Source organism: Culicoides brevitarsis, chromosome 1 (assembly GCF_036172545.1).
Source record: "Culicoides brevitarsis isolate CSIRO-B50_1 chromosome 1, AGI_CSIRO_Cbre_v1, whole genome shotgun sequence".
Taxonomy (NCBI): domain Eukaryota; kingdom Metazoa; phylum Arthropoda; class Insecta; order Diptera; family Ceratopogonidae; genus Culicoides; species Culicoides brevitarsis.
Window position 1 is genome coordinate 23443186 of NC_087085.1, and position 14487 is coordinate 23457672.

At 29.6% G+C, this 14487-nt stretch overlaps 5 protein-coding genes across 11 annotated transcripts in view; 3 read left to right on the forward strand and 2 right to left on the reverse strand.

The window, feature by feature from the left end:
- The window catches only part of LOC134827609 (biotin--protein ligase), a 28191-nt gene extending 20513 nt beyond the window's left edge, over positions 1 to 7678 (forward strand). The window contains exon 9 of one of the 2 annotated variants that reach the window (XM_063840334.1): positions 7542 to 7678. In XM_063840334.1, the coding sequence (XP_063696404.1) occupies positions 7542 to 7550 (9 nt within the window). In that variant the 3' untranslated portion in view covers positions 7551 to 7678. Of the gene's footprint in view, positions 1 to 5484; positions 5613 to 7541 lie in introns of those variants that run through there. The other variant, XM_063840335.1, reaches the window with a different exon arrangement.
- On the reverse strand, positions 14 to 8294 carry LOC134827607 (glutamate [NMDA] receptor subunit 1). 5 transcript variants are annotated; one of them, XM_063840325.1, is made up of 17 exons: positions 7985 to 8294; positions 7834 to 7916; positions 7540 to 7761; positions 5750 to 5872; positions 5461 to 5682; positions 5198 to 5400; positions 4770 to 4935; positions 4131 to 4236; positions 3907 to 4067; positions 3094 to 3310; positions 2491 to 2896; positions 2360 to 2428; positions 2211 to 2296; positions 1880 to 2153; positions 1639 to 1811; positions 1318 to 1571; positions 15 to 1073 (listed from the first exon to the last, which is right to left on the reverse strand). In XM_063840325.1, exons 3-17 carry the CDS (start codon positions 7699 to 7701, stop codon positions 813 to 815), a joined length of 2883 nt encoding a protein of 960 aa, XP_063696395.1. In that variant the 5' UTR covers positions 7702 to 7761; positions 7834 to 7916; positions 7985 to 8294; the 3' UTR covers positions 15 to 812. The 5 variants fall into 5 exon arrangements, with proteins under 5 accessions (XP_063696401.1, XP_063696395.1, XP_063696397.1 ...); XM_063840327.1 differs by having other exon boundaries at positions 7821 to 7916; XM_063840326.1 differs by having other exon boundaries at positions 7821 to 8294.
- Positions 8295 to 8325: 31 nt separating this feature from the next.
- LOC134827617 (mitochondrial glutamate carrier 1-like) lies at positions 8326 to 10635 on the forward strand. 2 transcript variants are annotated; one of them, XM_063840348.1, is made up of 9 exons: positions 8326 to 8453; positions 8665 to 8694; positions 9062 to 9196; positions 9301 to 9354; positions 9420 to 9464; positions 9544 to 9594; positions 9664 to 9718; positions 9788 to 9951; positions 10008 to 10635. In XM_063840348.1, exons 2-9 carry the CDS (start codon positions 8666 to 8668, stop codon positions 10393 to 10395), a joined length of 921 nt encoding a protein of 306 aa, XP_063696418.1. In that variant the 5' UTR covers positions 8326 to 8453; position 8665; the 3' UTR covers positions 10396 to 10635. The 2 variants fall into 2 exon arrangements, with proteins under 2 accessions (XP_063696418.1, XP_063696419.1); XM_063840349.1 differs by lacking the exons at positions 8326 to 8453; positions 8665 to 8694 and adding an exon at positions 8830 to 9005 and having other exon boundaries at positions 10008 to 10634.
- Positions 10636 to 10638: 3 nt separating this feature from the next.
- On the reverse strand, positions 10639 to 12637 carry LOC134827613 (uncharacterized). Its single transcript, XM_063840339.1, has 3 exons — positions 12459 to 12637; positions 11533 to 12399; positions 10639 to 11455 (listed from the first exon to the last, which is right to left on the reverse strand). Exons 1-3 carry the CDS (start codon positions 12531 to 12533, stop codon positions 10697 to 10699), a joined length of 1701 nt encoding a protein of 566 aa, XP_063696409.1. The 5' UTR covers positions 12534 to 12637; the 3' UTR covers positions 10639 to 10696.
- Positions 12638 to 12959: 322 nt separating this feature from the next.
- Positions 12960 to 14145, forward strand: LOC134828151 (general transcription factor IIF subunit 2). The gene is made up of 4 exons (XM_063841142.1): positions 12960 to 13166; positions 13235 to 13460; positions 13524 to 13735; positions 13806 to 14145. Exons 1-4 carry the CDS (start codon positions 13095 to 13097, stop codon positions 14100 to 14102), a joined length of 807 nt encoding a protein of 268 aa, XP_063697212.1. The 5' UTR covers positions 12960 to 13094; the 3' UTR covers positions 14103 to 14145.
- Positions 14146 to 14487: the final 342 nt, after the last annotated feature.

Here is a 14487-nt window from a genome sequence, read left to right on the forward strand (position 1 = left end):
AAAAAAGCTAAAATTTTCAGATCATTTTCGGATCATTAATCAATTAATCGGACTTATAGTTAAAAAGATATGCACATTTGAAAATTTGACGCTTAAAAAAGCGAGATATGCGCGAAAAAGCCTCCCACAGGTCAATGATGAGTCAGAACCAAAAATGACCGATTGGGATTTGTTCAGGATGACAAGGCCTATCCGTATACGAAATTTCAGCCAAATCGATTTTTTTTACTCACATATTAAATAATTATGCCCAATAATCATAATTAGGTGCAGTTGAATTTCAAAAGTAAAAGTCTTCATTCTCAAAAAGCTCCATAAAGCGCATATTTTATTTTATTTCAAAAGTCGTTAAAATACACATATTTCAACTTTAACAGTTTATTTAAACATTTGATGTGTAAAAAATGAATAATTAAAAAAATAATATATTTAATTTCAACAAATTTTTTGAATCCTCAAAGAACCTCTTATTAATATTTTTTAATACTTATATTTCTGACAGTTAATCTTAATGAAACACTTAATATTTTTGATATTTTAGAGTAGTCTTAGCATAAAAGTACTAGGCAAGCAGCCACTCTTACCGTGATTTTAAAATAATATTTCAGTTTCAATTTAATGTTGTTTTTTATTTATTCTGACCTTGAGTGTCATACAATGCTTAAGACTTTCAGATTTTTCATTTAACAAAAAGTAACTTTAATGTGGAGACTTTATTTTTTTATGTGCCTAATTTATTTCAACCCAATTATTTGTATATTTTGAGTAATATTGATTTAAATGCAAAAATGAGGTTCCAAAAATTAAGGTATTTAAACTACTAAGTGGGATACATCTGTAGTATATGCTGGAAGATATTTCGGAGGGCCTCCTTTAAACAAATCTTGATTCTTTCGATTTTTGGCCTCTGTTCCACCAGGCCATGCTGTTTCTGGTATTGTACGTGGCACTGGTCCCAATCGAGGTCCAAGACGATTTCGATCTACAACTGAACTAATAGTTTTGGGGACTGAGTTTAGGCCCACATTATATTGTCTCTGCATAGCTAGTGAAGCTCTCAATGTTTTACGTTTCTAATGTGAAAATATAGTCATATAGTCTTAATATATATTAATATTTGGTGCATTCAATTCTAAAAAATACAAAAACCACGATTCTTCTTTTTTTTATAAAAGAGTAATAGAACTGAAGAACTTAATAGTTTATCGTAAGGTAAATAAAAAAGAAATGTTTGCTGAAGCAAAATTTCAAGTTTGAAATCCGGGATTTTGGTATTTTTTAGAATGAAAACCCCGTTTGTAATTTTTAAATGTAAACCTCAATTGTTCCTCTCCATTTATCTGCTGCATGTCTGGCAATTTCTAATCGTTTGTTCTTCTTAATTTGATGTTTTTTGTACACAACTTCTATAATTATTAAGCCGATTCCTCCAATTATTCCTGCACCAACCAATATAAAAACTCCAGCCATGTTTTTCAATCCTAGAGTATTTGGTGTTTTCTCGAATTGTTCGCACTGTTGTATATTTCCATGAAATATCCATTCTTTATCTAATGATTCCATAAAACCACCTAAAATAAATAAAAACTGAAAATTACACAGGTGGTTTTGTATGATATATGTTATATAATAACATACTTTCATGGAAATCTAATATAGCTAAAGTAACAGCATCAGTCCAAGGAGAGTTCTTTTGTAGCCCGATTCCATAACCGCTTCTGCCAAACAACTCACCAGCAGTTACAAGTTCACAATCTTTAGCTGCTTCATATTCTAACCGAGATGAGTCCCAAATGAATGCCATTAATTTTCTTTGATATAAATAAAAATATTTCTTAGTAAAAAATTAAATAAAATTTATTATAGTAATAATATTTACCTATCTTTAACATCTTGAATTGCGTGTTCTGCTGTTGCATAATTATTGGCCTCCATTGTTCTATACATGTTTGATAGTTCTACTTGTCGTCTAAAATACATATCAACTGCTGATCCTTTAACAGTAGCGCAAGTCAAGTTTTCCATAGTATTTCTTAATCTTGCATCGTTAATACCAGATAGTTTTGTTTTGGGTCTTTCCAAAACTAAAAACGCAGCGAGATTGGCAGTATAGGAAGCAACAATGATCATTGCAAATCCAGCCCATACCATTCCTATATAAAAAAAATATACCGCCATTAAAAGGAGCGAAAAAATAAATTGTTAAGTACCTAACACTCGTGCTGAAAAACTTCTTGGTGTCCCCTCGCCAATTCCACTATTCAATAAAACTCCCCAGGCAAACCATATTGCAGAGCTTACATTACAAAGTAATGACAATATAATTGAAAATGTAAATTTATATATTTTTATAACTTACGATAAATTTAATGCATCTTCTTCAGTGCCATCACTATTTGTTAATTTGTAACGACCAAATGGTGAGAATCTACGTAATTTTTTGTTTAATTCGTATTTATCAATTCATTTTTTAAAAAATCGTATGAATACCTATCCAACAAATATAGAACAAGTGCAACAACATGAACAGATACCATAACAAGAATCCATAAAGTGTTACTAAATGGTTGCAAAAATGATACCAAAGTACTTGATCTGGAAGGTTTTTTTTCTAGTATGGTTATGCCTTGATATTTAAATGGTTTTGAAAATTCAATAAATTCTGCACGTTCTGGGTTAATTGTCAACGGGGCTACAATGAGGTCTGCTCTCTCGTATACTAATTCTCCTATTAAACCAGTCCATTCTTTTTTTACAGAAAGTGTAGAGGAGTTTTTTAATACATAATGTCCGAATTGGCCATCCGGAGACAATGCTAGATCGTATGTAAAGTTAATTCTGGTTGCTAATGCTTTTAAAAGATCCATACAGTATCCTTTGCAACAGAAAAAATTTTCTGAAATACATATATTAAGATTATTTCAACACTTTTTGTAATTTGAAATTATTACTGAGAGAAGAAATTTTAACTTTAGAGAAAAAAACGTGTATTTCATGTCCTTTTACCTTAAAAATAATAATTCGTAAAACTTTTGTACATTCATTTAAAAAAAAATGATATTTGTTTTAGGTATGATTCGAAATTTTGCTTACCTACTCCATCTGTACTATTAAAATGAGGGCACGGTATTTCATCGTCTTCGCAGTCTATTTCATCATCAGATAATTTTCTCACATAAACGAATGGTTTTTCTTCAATAGTGAGTACTTTTAGATGAGTAGGTATCATTATGCCCTCTGGTTTCCGATGTACTCCTCCTGGCCAGACAATTAAGCTCTCATTTATCCTTAATCGCATTTTTTGTTTTTCCTAAAAAAAAAAATTAACGCATTGTAGAATACTAACAAATTCGGGATGAAAATACAATTTCGAATATCAAAAAAAAAAAAAAATTCATAAAAGATCACATGACTTTGAACAACACCATCGTCCATTATAGAATAATACTCCATCTTTTAAAATAATATAAAGGTATAAAGCAAATAAATTATCTTAAATAATGGTTGTGTTCAAGATGTGCGGATCCGCGGATCATTTTCGTGGCTTTACTTTGGCAATCTTGTACAACAATAAAGTAAACCTATGTCGTATAAAACCGATAAATCCATCAAAAATTAACTTTAAAAAATCATTGCGTTCAAGATGCATAAAATTGACAATGGGTCTAATGCATTCTAATGCGTATCAATCGAAAGTATCTATGATGCACAAGACGACCAACATAAAGCATAAGAAAACGCATCTTAAATCCAGCCAATACATAATTTCTTAACAATTTTTTTCATACAAACTGTGTTTAGATTTTGACTTGTCATATTACTTTTATATAAAATTTATTCAAATTACTTTGTACAAGAAAAGGTTTTTTGATTCATACAGTAAATAATCAATATTGTAAAAAATACCTCATCATAATAAAAGCTTCCGACTTTAATTTTATTTTGTCTGTCCAAAACATTAACGACATCATATCCAGCATAAATTCGATCTCCATTGTCATCAAAAGCTACCTGCCCTGTGTGACCTTTTATATTTCTGGTTTTTAAGTAGTGAAAAATACGTTTTCCTGTATAATAATACACATTGAACTCCATTTTTTTTTTGATATCCAGGTTTACCATAATTTTACCTGTTTCCCAAATAGTTCCAGAATCGTCACAGTCCTTGGGAGCTTCTGTTATAGTCTCATTTGTCATCATTTCTTTGATAGCTGATGCAAGAACATAAACACTGTCCTAAAATTATAAAAGTAGTTTTGATACATATTAGATATATCGAATATTTTAGTGAAATAAATTCATAGGTTTAAATAAAACTGGGTCTGTTGATGATAGACACAATTCTATAGGCTATGTAACAGTGTAGTTTTGATACATATTAGATATATCGAATATTTTAGTGAAATAAATTCATAGGTTTAAATAAAACTGGGTCTGTTGATGATAGACACAATTCTATAGGCTATGTAACAGTGTTATTTCACTCGATATTTAACATTCAAAAGTTTAAATCGAATTATATCTCCCGAGTCCATCATTTCATCGAAAAAATTATCCCATACATTTTTTTTAATGCTATTGTACTTAGACATAAAGTAGTTGAAAAAACCTAAATTTAAAATTATAGAATGATCTTCAGTGTTGATAGACACTTTAAGTTTGGTTGGGTATACCAAAGAGGTATTGATTTATTAAAAAATGTCTAAAATCTCAATAACTCATTCCATTATTTATAAAAAATAAAATAATATATATTTATCGCATCTTACTCTTATGTGTTCTCGCTCATGATTAGAATAGTGTAATTCTAGTCCTAAGACTCCGGATGGAACATTATTTGCATTTAACGCTTGTTCAGTAACTATCCAAACATGCCCTGGTCCGGTAAGATTTTGTACTTTTGCATCTCTAAATATTACGGACGCATCTTCTTTGCTATAAGAAATTATTTATACAGAAAGTTAGATTTGAAGAAAAGCAATAGCAATTTAAAAATGTTTTTTATTGTTTTGGACTTCAAAAAATTAATGATAGATCAATATTAACGATAGAACAAAATATTATTAGTTTTTCCTCCTTTAAGAATTTAAAAAAACGTTAATTTCCTAACTATTTTAAATTTTAATCATGTCAACCTTAATCAAATATAACAATAAAGTTTTGTGGCTTTCAATAATGTATCAATTATTACACTTACTTGGCGTACAATAAATATACTCTAGATTGTGCTGATTTAATTTCAAACAAATGTTCAGAAAAGCTTTCTAGTTTTGGCTCGAATTCTACGATTGATTCCACTGTTGCACGGACATCTATATCATCATAAGAAGTTTGAGATGTTGTTTGAAAACGACCAAGAATAGCACGACCATCTGTATCCGAACTATGAATGATTATTACCTTAGAGAAAATATTTATTTTATACCTATTTTAATTTTGAATAAGAAATAATAAACAGACTTTCGTATATCCAAAATAATTTAGCATTTCTAGCCAAACATCAGCTTGATGGTAAAAAGGAGGAACAGTTCTCAAAAAGGACACATGGATATTTTTATCAGAAAAAGCTGCGTCACGAGAAGAGATGCCTATAACTGGAATTTGATAAAATCCACTAGTATAACTGACAGCCGCCGGTGATAAGTCCCCTGAAGGCTCATGTGACACAACAACAGCAAATACCTTATGGACGTAAAAATATTATTTTTCGTACATGTAGGTACTTAAATATGATTTTCAATTCACTTACTCGTTTCGATATTAAATGTTTACATACATTCAATGCGGTTTTTATTGGATTTTTATCTATGCGTATTGTTTTGTCATAGTATGTTATTCCTTTTGGCACATACTCCTGATTGAAATTCAAATGCTAAATAGCAAAATATTTAATGGTTTATTATAAAGTTAAAGATAATTTTTATAAACGAAATGCAAAAAATTATTACGAACTTATAACGGTTCGAGTTTATATTGTATTTTGCCGCTTTTTTAAAGTTTTTGAGCTGTAAAAGGAGTTTTAAATTATTTCTTCAATCTGAAGCTTACAAGAGTAAATCAAAGGCCAATAAAAATAATTTTTGTTCAAAAAAAAAAACTTCTTAACTTATAAGTTTTAGGAAATTTTCTGTTGAAAAAAAGATAAATCGCACAGTTGCACAAAATTTTATATAGAATGAGATTTTTAAAGTCTTACTAAAGTCTTTTAAGATTTTTTCAAATTTTTTGGTTCAAATTGATGTATTTTGATATAATAACAAAGCATAAACAACACAAAAACATAAACAAAAAATTACTTTGGAGCAATTTTGAAATTTGGCTTGTTAGCAATTTATATACTTTTTTGCGATTTATCTTTTTTCTTTTTAAATTTTTGTAATTGTGCGATCTGACATATAAAAATAAAACGCATATTTTTTTTTTAAATTCCTGAAAATCTCTCAATGTATCTGTATATATGCAATGTATATGCGTAAAGAGCATATATTCTTATTCTTAACTTATTTTTTTCAAAAACCGCAGTTCCTTTTCACCCTTCAAATCCCTTTTAGTTCCACACTTCCTTCAAGATTTCGTTGTTACTTTTTAAAAGTGTTATTAGGTAGCGTGTCCATTGGTAATTCCGTGAGAGACCCAAAATATGGATCAAAATTTTAGATTGTTCATTGGAGAAATTTTTTAGAATATGCATTGGGGCGAAGTTGTAGATTTAGTATTAGTATTAGAGCATAAGTTTTAGTATTGGAGTATATCTTTAGATTGTTGCTTGTTTGATGACTTAAAACTAATTTTTGCAATAGAGGTTTTTGTAGAGATCTTCTTCTCATTAACTGACAACATTGTAAATTAAATTAATTTGTTAGAAGCCACCTCTCTAGCGTTACAGTAAAATATTTAGTCCGTAGAAAAAATTGTACAAATGATGAAGAACACGACAATAAAATATATGTATTATTATTATTATTAAAACTAATTTTGTTTGTTTCTCAACTTAAGATTATATATGAGAGATTTTTGTAAAATTTTCTGAGATGAAGGTACCTCGAAAATGCTCCTTAAATACCTAAATATTGGCGCTTGCTATCTTTTTTTAACGGTTCAATTTTTTTGCTCATATTTGGGGTCTCGTAGGATAAAATCATTTTCAACGTAACAAAAAAAATTTGTGGCAAAAAAAATCTTAAATAAAGTTGTAGTTTATTTAATTTTTATATTACCTCTTTGAAATGTTATTGATTTTAAATAAAAATAAAATAAATAAAAATGAATATTTTTATTTAAAATTTTATGTGATAAAACAATATTGTTAAAAGTATTATTTATTTATAATACTTTTAGGAAAATTTGATCTTAAAATTTTTTTTTAACTGATATTTTGCTTACAAATTAACTAATTAACTTGAGAAAGATCTTGTTTATTGGCTTTAAGAAAATAAACTTAAAAATAATTTCAACGAAAATGAAATCAAAAACATTTTTGTATTTATTTATTTACGGCGAAATATTAAACTTATTCGGCTAATTCATTTATTTACTTACAGATATGGTAGTTGCAAAATATGTTTCACTTTCATTTCCACTTAAAACGCCACCAATATTGTACACAGTTGGATTATCAGATTTTTCTAGGAATACGGCGCTCACTGTTCTTGATGTAAAGAAAGTACAATGATACACGAAATATAGTCCTAAAATCCACATTTTGTCATTTGGATGTCTTCTTTTGGATGTACTAAATAAATGCTTCTTCTTTCAGTAAATCTATTCACAGTGGTCAGTTAGTTATTCAATGATCAGAATATAATAAAAACGTACTTTACATTTTTTGCATACCTTTGAGAACAACATAAATATATATCTCTTTATCTTTTTTTTTTATCAATTTTTAAATCGCCGTTATAAATATAACTATTGTGCTAAAGACAAAATATTTTGAGTTGTTTCCAGTTTTATTTTGGTTCTGAAATGAAATTATGTAAGTTACCAACAGCGCAGATCTTGCTGAGTTCTTATCCTTTTTCGTGTATGGGTGGGGCGAAAAAACGTATTTTCATCATTTTATCTCAAATATTTAAAACGCATGTGTTGTGAGAAACGTTCATATGAAGTGGAGAATTCCACATATTTCAGATAATATTATTTTAGAGTAATAAATGTCCTTATACAAAAATATCTTTTAATTGCCGTTCTTTGTATGGGATTGAAGTAATTTATTTTGTTGCAAAATTCTATTCTTGTTTATACAATTTTTTTATTGAAATTAACATTCATAAATATGTAGAATTATCAAAATAAATAACTATACCCAGAGCAAATTTAGTTACAATTGACATTGAATGTTGATGTTAACTATTCAATAAGTTGTTATTTATTTGATATTTTAGATTACCAGTTTCCTCTTATCACTATCTTAGAGTTAATCATATCAAACATTCCATAAATAAATTAATAAAGTGAGTTTTTATTTAGAGCATTTTTTAGGAAATAAAAAAATCATATTCTATTTTCAAATATGAATATAGAGATTAAAGGCTCTCTGTCACTATTAGTGAAATCTATTTTTATAATTCACTTTTAAATATATGTTTTTTTTATTAAATAAAATTATAAAACCTACAAAAATAAAACAAATGATAAATATTTTTAAAAAAATTCATATTACAGAATGGCAAAACCGGAAAATAATCAATTTTCGTAAGTATCATTATATTAATTATGTTTACTATGCAGGCTAATGTATTATTTAAAAAAATCTGAGGAGAAGCCCAGTACATGACAGTATTAAATTATATCAAAAAAGTTGTATGTGTTTAAAAAGCGTCATGAGATTTTTTTCTTTTGTAGTTTTTCATGTGAAATTTGTGTTTGTTACTAAGAAGTATATACGTAGAAAATTCGAATAAGCTATAGAAAATTTAGATAAATGTTTATACAATAATTTGAATCTTCTTTATAGTAATAATTATCACTAGATTAATAAATTGATAAACTTAATATTATATAAGGTATTCGTAAGTTTTCAGTAGGTATGTTTATAACCACTAACATATTTTTATTCAAGGATTCTACCAAAAATTATAAATGGAGGAATCGCAGGAATAATTGGGGTAAGTTGCGTTTTTCCATTAGATTTGGTAAAAACGCGTTTACAGAATCAACAAATTGGTCCTAATGGCGAAAGAATGTATAAATCAATGTAAGTATTATGTTAGTTATAGTTAATTATAATTATTTATGTTTTTCCTTTTCTTTATTTGGACATTTTTTTTATTTTATGTAAACACCCTAATATCTTTCAAGGTTTGACTGTTTTAAAAAAACGTATCACGCTGAAGGTTACTTTGGGATGTACCGGTATAAGAAATTATTATATAATTTTGAATCAATGTTTTTATACAATTAACGTTTTTTCAACATAGCGGCTCAGCGGTGAATATACTTTTAATCACACCTGAAAAAGCAATGTAAGTTATTCGCATACACAATGTATACATACAAAATCAAAGAAGTTGATAAGGCCAACCTAACTTATTTTCTTTCAAGTAAATTGGCAGCAAATGACTTTTTTCGACATTATTTGACTACGAAATCAGGGTAAGAATTCCTAATTGAATGAAGTATCACTCTTAACTACTTCTTTTTGTGTGTGTTTTTTTAAAATAGTGACTTACCAATAACAAGACAGATGCTATCTGGAGGTCTTGCCGGTTTATGTCAAGTATTATTATTTAATTATACGTATTTTCAAAAAAAGACATGGATGAATCGAAAATCTTGGAATTTATAGATTGTTGTAACAACGCCAATGGAATTGTTAAAGATACAAATGCAAGACGCAGGACGAACACAAGGGAAAAATTCATCAAAAATATCAGCATCTAGCATTGCCTTAAGTTTATTTAGAGAAAAGGGTCTAGCTGGTTTATATAAGGGAACCGGAGCAACTATGCTGTATGCTTTTGTGTAATAAATTACATCGAATTGTAGTTTAAATACTATTTTTGTAGGCGTGATGTAAGCTTTAGTGTGGTATACTTTCCCATGTTTGCTATTCTAAATAATATGGGTCCTCGTAAAACCGATGGAAGTGGTGAAGCTGTATTCTGGTGGTCATTTTTATCAGGGTGTTCAGCTGGTGCTTTTGCTGCATTATTTGTAAATCCATTTGATGTAATAAAAACAAGATTACAAGCTCTCAAAAAAGCTGAAGGAGAATTGGTATTTAATGGAGTTGCTGATTGCATAAAAAAAACGTTGAAAAACGAAGGTCCTACAGCGTTTTATAAAGGAGGCTTATGCCGTATGATAGTAATTGCACCGTTGTTCGGGATAGCACAAATGGTCTATTTTCTTGGACTTGGTGAGAAAATTTTGGGAATCGATAAATCTAAATAAAAAAAAAATCTAGAAAAAAACTAAATCAATAAAAAAAACTAAAACAATAATTGATCAGACAATAAATAGGTACTAATCTTAATCTGGAATGTTAAACACAAAAAATGACACATAAAGCTGTATGTAGTTGCTGAAAAAACCTCAACGAAAGTCAATGCATTTATGTTAGGTAGTCGTCATCCATAAGAACTGTGTTCAATTATGTATCTTGTTGAAATAATCCTTACAATAAAAACATACATATATCTGCATGTATAAATATTACTAATCATTTATTATCTTCAGAAAAAAGTTTTGACAATTAACGTCGTTTGCTCATTCGCTTGGCTCCTCCCGATGCAACTGCGAAACCACTGTAGTCCTTAAATGGATTCGAAGATACTTTATTAAGACGGGTTATTAAATTTTCTTTTGAATCAAATCTCGTTTGTTCGGATAAATGTAACACAATATTATCAAAAGCTTGTCCCTGTGTAGTACCAAACCATTCGCGGTAAACTAGTTCATCTAAGAATGATTGAATTATTTGACGCGAAAGCAATGACAGTGTATTCTGAAACATGCGTGGAACAATTCGTCTTAAATAGTCCATAATATTTGCATTGCTGTTCCTAGAATTTGCTTCGGTAGGTGAAATTTGCGTTACATATTTGTAACCCATGCCATTCAATGTACCTTTATCTACAGTTAAATCTGTCAATATAGTACTCTCTTTGTTGACCCAACTCGTTAATGGCTCCAAAATTTTTGCAAATCTTTTTTTGTAATTTCTTTCACCGTCAGTAAGTGGCTCGATTGCTCTTAATCGTAATTGTTTTGTTTCTGGATCTAATACTCCAAGTACTTCTACTTTTACTTGACGTTGCTGTCCATCTTGAGTTGTAGTTCCTAAACTAATAACACCAACTTCAATTTTTTTCCCCGAGCCTCCTAACAATATTTTTCCATGTTTGTGTAACGCCACCGTACAAACTGCTCTTATCCAGGTATAAAAGCTCTTCACGTACAAGTTGTCAACTTTCACCCATTGAATAACATTCTGTACATTCGTTTGGCAAGTCTAAAAATATATAATGGTTTATTAAATACATATCTACTTCTAAGTAAAGAAAAAAATTAATCTGATTTTTAACAAACCCAATGATACAAAAGTTTTAGCAAAACGGATGGAGGATGAGGAGCTCCTTCAAATATAGATCCGTTAAACACAGAAACAAAACGGTTTGGACAACATTCCGATATCCATACATATCCACCTGAATACGGGAATTTAGTGGCATCTGAATACATTCCCAATTTTAGGGACTGTCCTGAATGAATATTACAAGTTTGTTCAGATTTTACAAGACCCTGTTGAATCAACCATTCCGTAAATTTATTAGGTGTGTGCATCAATACTGTTTTAACTTTTGCATCTAATTGTGGTCGATCCGTGTTCAAAGATCCATCTTTTGAACGTAAAGAGGGGCGTGCAACTACTACCAACGATGGAAAAGTTTTTCCTTGTAATTTACTAAACGTTACTTCCCGACTATCTGCTGTTGGTTTGGGATTGTTATCATCTTTTGTCAGATCAACTATTGCTGAAGGCTCTTTTTTCTTTAAATCACCCACACCAATTTGCAATCCACCGATTGCAGAATTTTCTGAAGGCCTGACGTTCGATTGTGATTTTGATTTGCTAACACTTTTTGACTTTTCTTTGTGCTTTTGTTTGAGTCTTTTTGAAAGTGGGACATAATCATCATCGTCATCTTCTTCTTCTTGTGGGGGAGTTTCCGAATGTTTTTTGTAACCCTTTGGTAATTTGGGTTTCGGTGGTACGGAGACCAATGATGTTAATTCTTTTGCAAAAGCTAAATCATGATCTGGAGTAGCACCTACAATTTGGTAAGCGGTAAACATGTTACCGGTGTAAATTTTTTCAACTCCATTTTTCACAAAGAAATCATTCAACGAATTCCGCATTTCTTCGTAATTTTCAACAGCCTTTTCATATGCAGCCTGTACATATTGATATTTAATATAAAAATATAAATAACGTTAATGATAATAACACTTACTTTCTGTTGCAAAGACAAATCTTCACTTTCACACTGCATTAAAAGCGTTGTTGATTGTGAGTCTTTATGTACCATTGTTGTTAAAGTATTTAATAAAACAAAAAGTTTAAATGTTTTACAACTTTACTTTTTTCCACACAAGACGACGCCACCCTCTCGTCCAATTGATAATTATGGCTGTTAGAAACATGTATTTTTGCCAACAGTTTTTATAAATAAGAATTTTAGTTATTTATTTAATAAAATTTAGACATTTAATACATTATTTATTTACATACTTATAACAATATCATAAATATCATAATACTTAATACAATATCATAAAAAAACTCAAAATTAAACAATTTTTTTACTTTTCATACGATATAGTACTAAAAACGAAAATCTATATAAAATTTTTATATCCCCCATGGTGTTTATTTCAAACGCGAAGCAGAAAACTTTTTGGAACACCCTAAATAAATATCATTTTGAATTTATACCAGTATAATTTGCACCTATGTCAAATTTTCGGATGTGAGGGATAAAACAAGTCACTCCAAAATATTTATAATAAATACACACCTGAATAATATTACCTACTTATAAAAATAAAACAAAACAAAAAACAAACGTTATTTTTTTCATTTTTTAGATATGTCTAGTAAAGATACCGTACACTTTGACCGCGATCTCGACATTTCTAATGCTGGTCGAGGCGTTTGGTTGGTAAGCTGAATTGCTCGTTACAATTTCAAACATGAAATTAATAACTACTTTTACGTATAAATTTTCAGGTAAAAGTTCCAAAATATATTCACACAAGGTTTGAAAAGATTAGTGATACACAAGAAGCCGCTAAATTGCGAATATCTAAGCAACAAGGCCAAAAAGCTCAAGTCACACTATCGTTGTCCGATGCCATAATGAAACTGGACTCTTCAGAGAAAATTCCTCGAGAACATAAATTAGACGTATCTGTTGTAACCCGGCAAACTCTAGGGGTTTTTTCACATGTAATACGTAAGCATTTTATTTTTTATCCTCATGTGGTTATCCCATTAATAGATCTATTTAAATAAACAGCAGTTGGAAACAATGAAGTTGTTCCAGAAAGTGAAAAAATTTACATGGAAGGTAGAATTGTTCAAAAATTAGAAACAAGACCATTGGCAGATTCTGCTTATATGAAAATGAAGATTGAGCGTATTAAAAAGACTTGCGAGCCCGTCAAAAAAGTAAAGGCCCTTGAGAAAGTAGTGACGAGCTTTAAGCCTGTTTCAGATCATAAACACAATGTAAGTATTGTTTCACACTTCATATTTTTCCATACTATTTAAATGTACTTATTTTTAATTTTTTTAACAGATTGATTACAACATACGCAAAAAAGCCGAAGGAAAAAAGGTTCGAGATGACAAAGAACAAGTTCAAAATATGCTATTTAATGCATTTGAGAAACACCAATACTATAATATTAAAGATTTGGTTAAGATTACAAGACAACCTGTAGCTTATCTAAAAGAAGTGCTGAAAGAAGTTTGCGACTATAATATGAAAAACCGAGTGTGGGAATTGAAAAAAGAGTATCGTCATTACAAGATTGATGAAAAAAAGGAGGATGAACCCATAGAAGGCAACGGCAGTGATGATATATCAGACTGATTATAAAAAAGAAAATAAATATTAGGTTTGTTTTTCAAAGCTATCAGGATTTTAGTTTTATTTGTCTACCAATGTGCTCTTATTATACCACTAACTTTATTGTAGTCTGCTAAGTGTCTCCAAAAAATTCTACTAAGTCTCCAACGGTGAACAGTTCCACGAGCTCGTGATGTAACCGCGCATCTATCTGTACATCTTATTTTATTAGAATCTCTAGGAAAAGCACTGATTTCCGAATCAGCCTGTTCTCGAATTTCTAGTGGTAGAACATTATTTTTACGTATTGCATTTACTCTAAGACGTTGATCGGCGTATGTTACGCATGTCGTTCTACGTTTATGGTCTCGAATCATACGCCAATCCGTCCATTTGTTTCTTAGTTGAT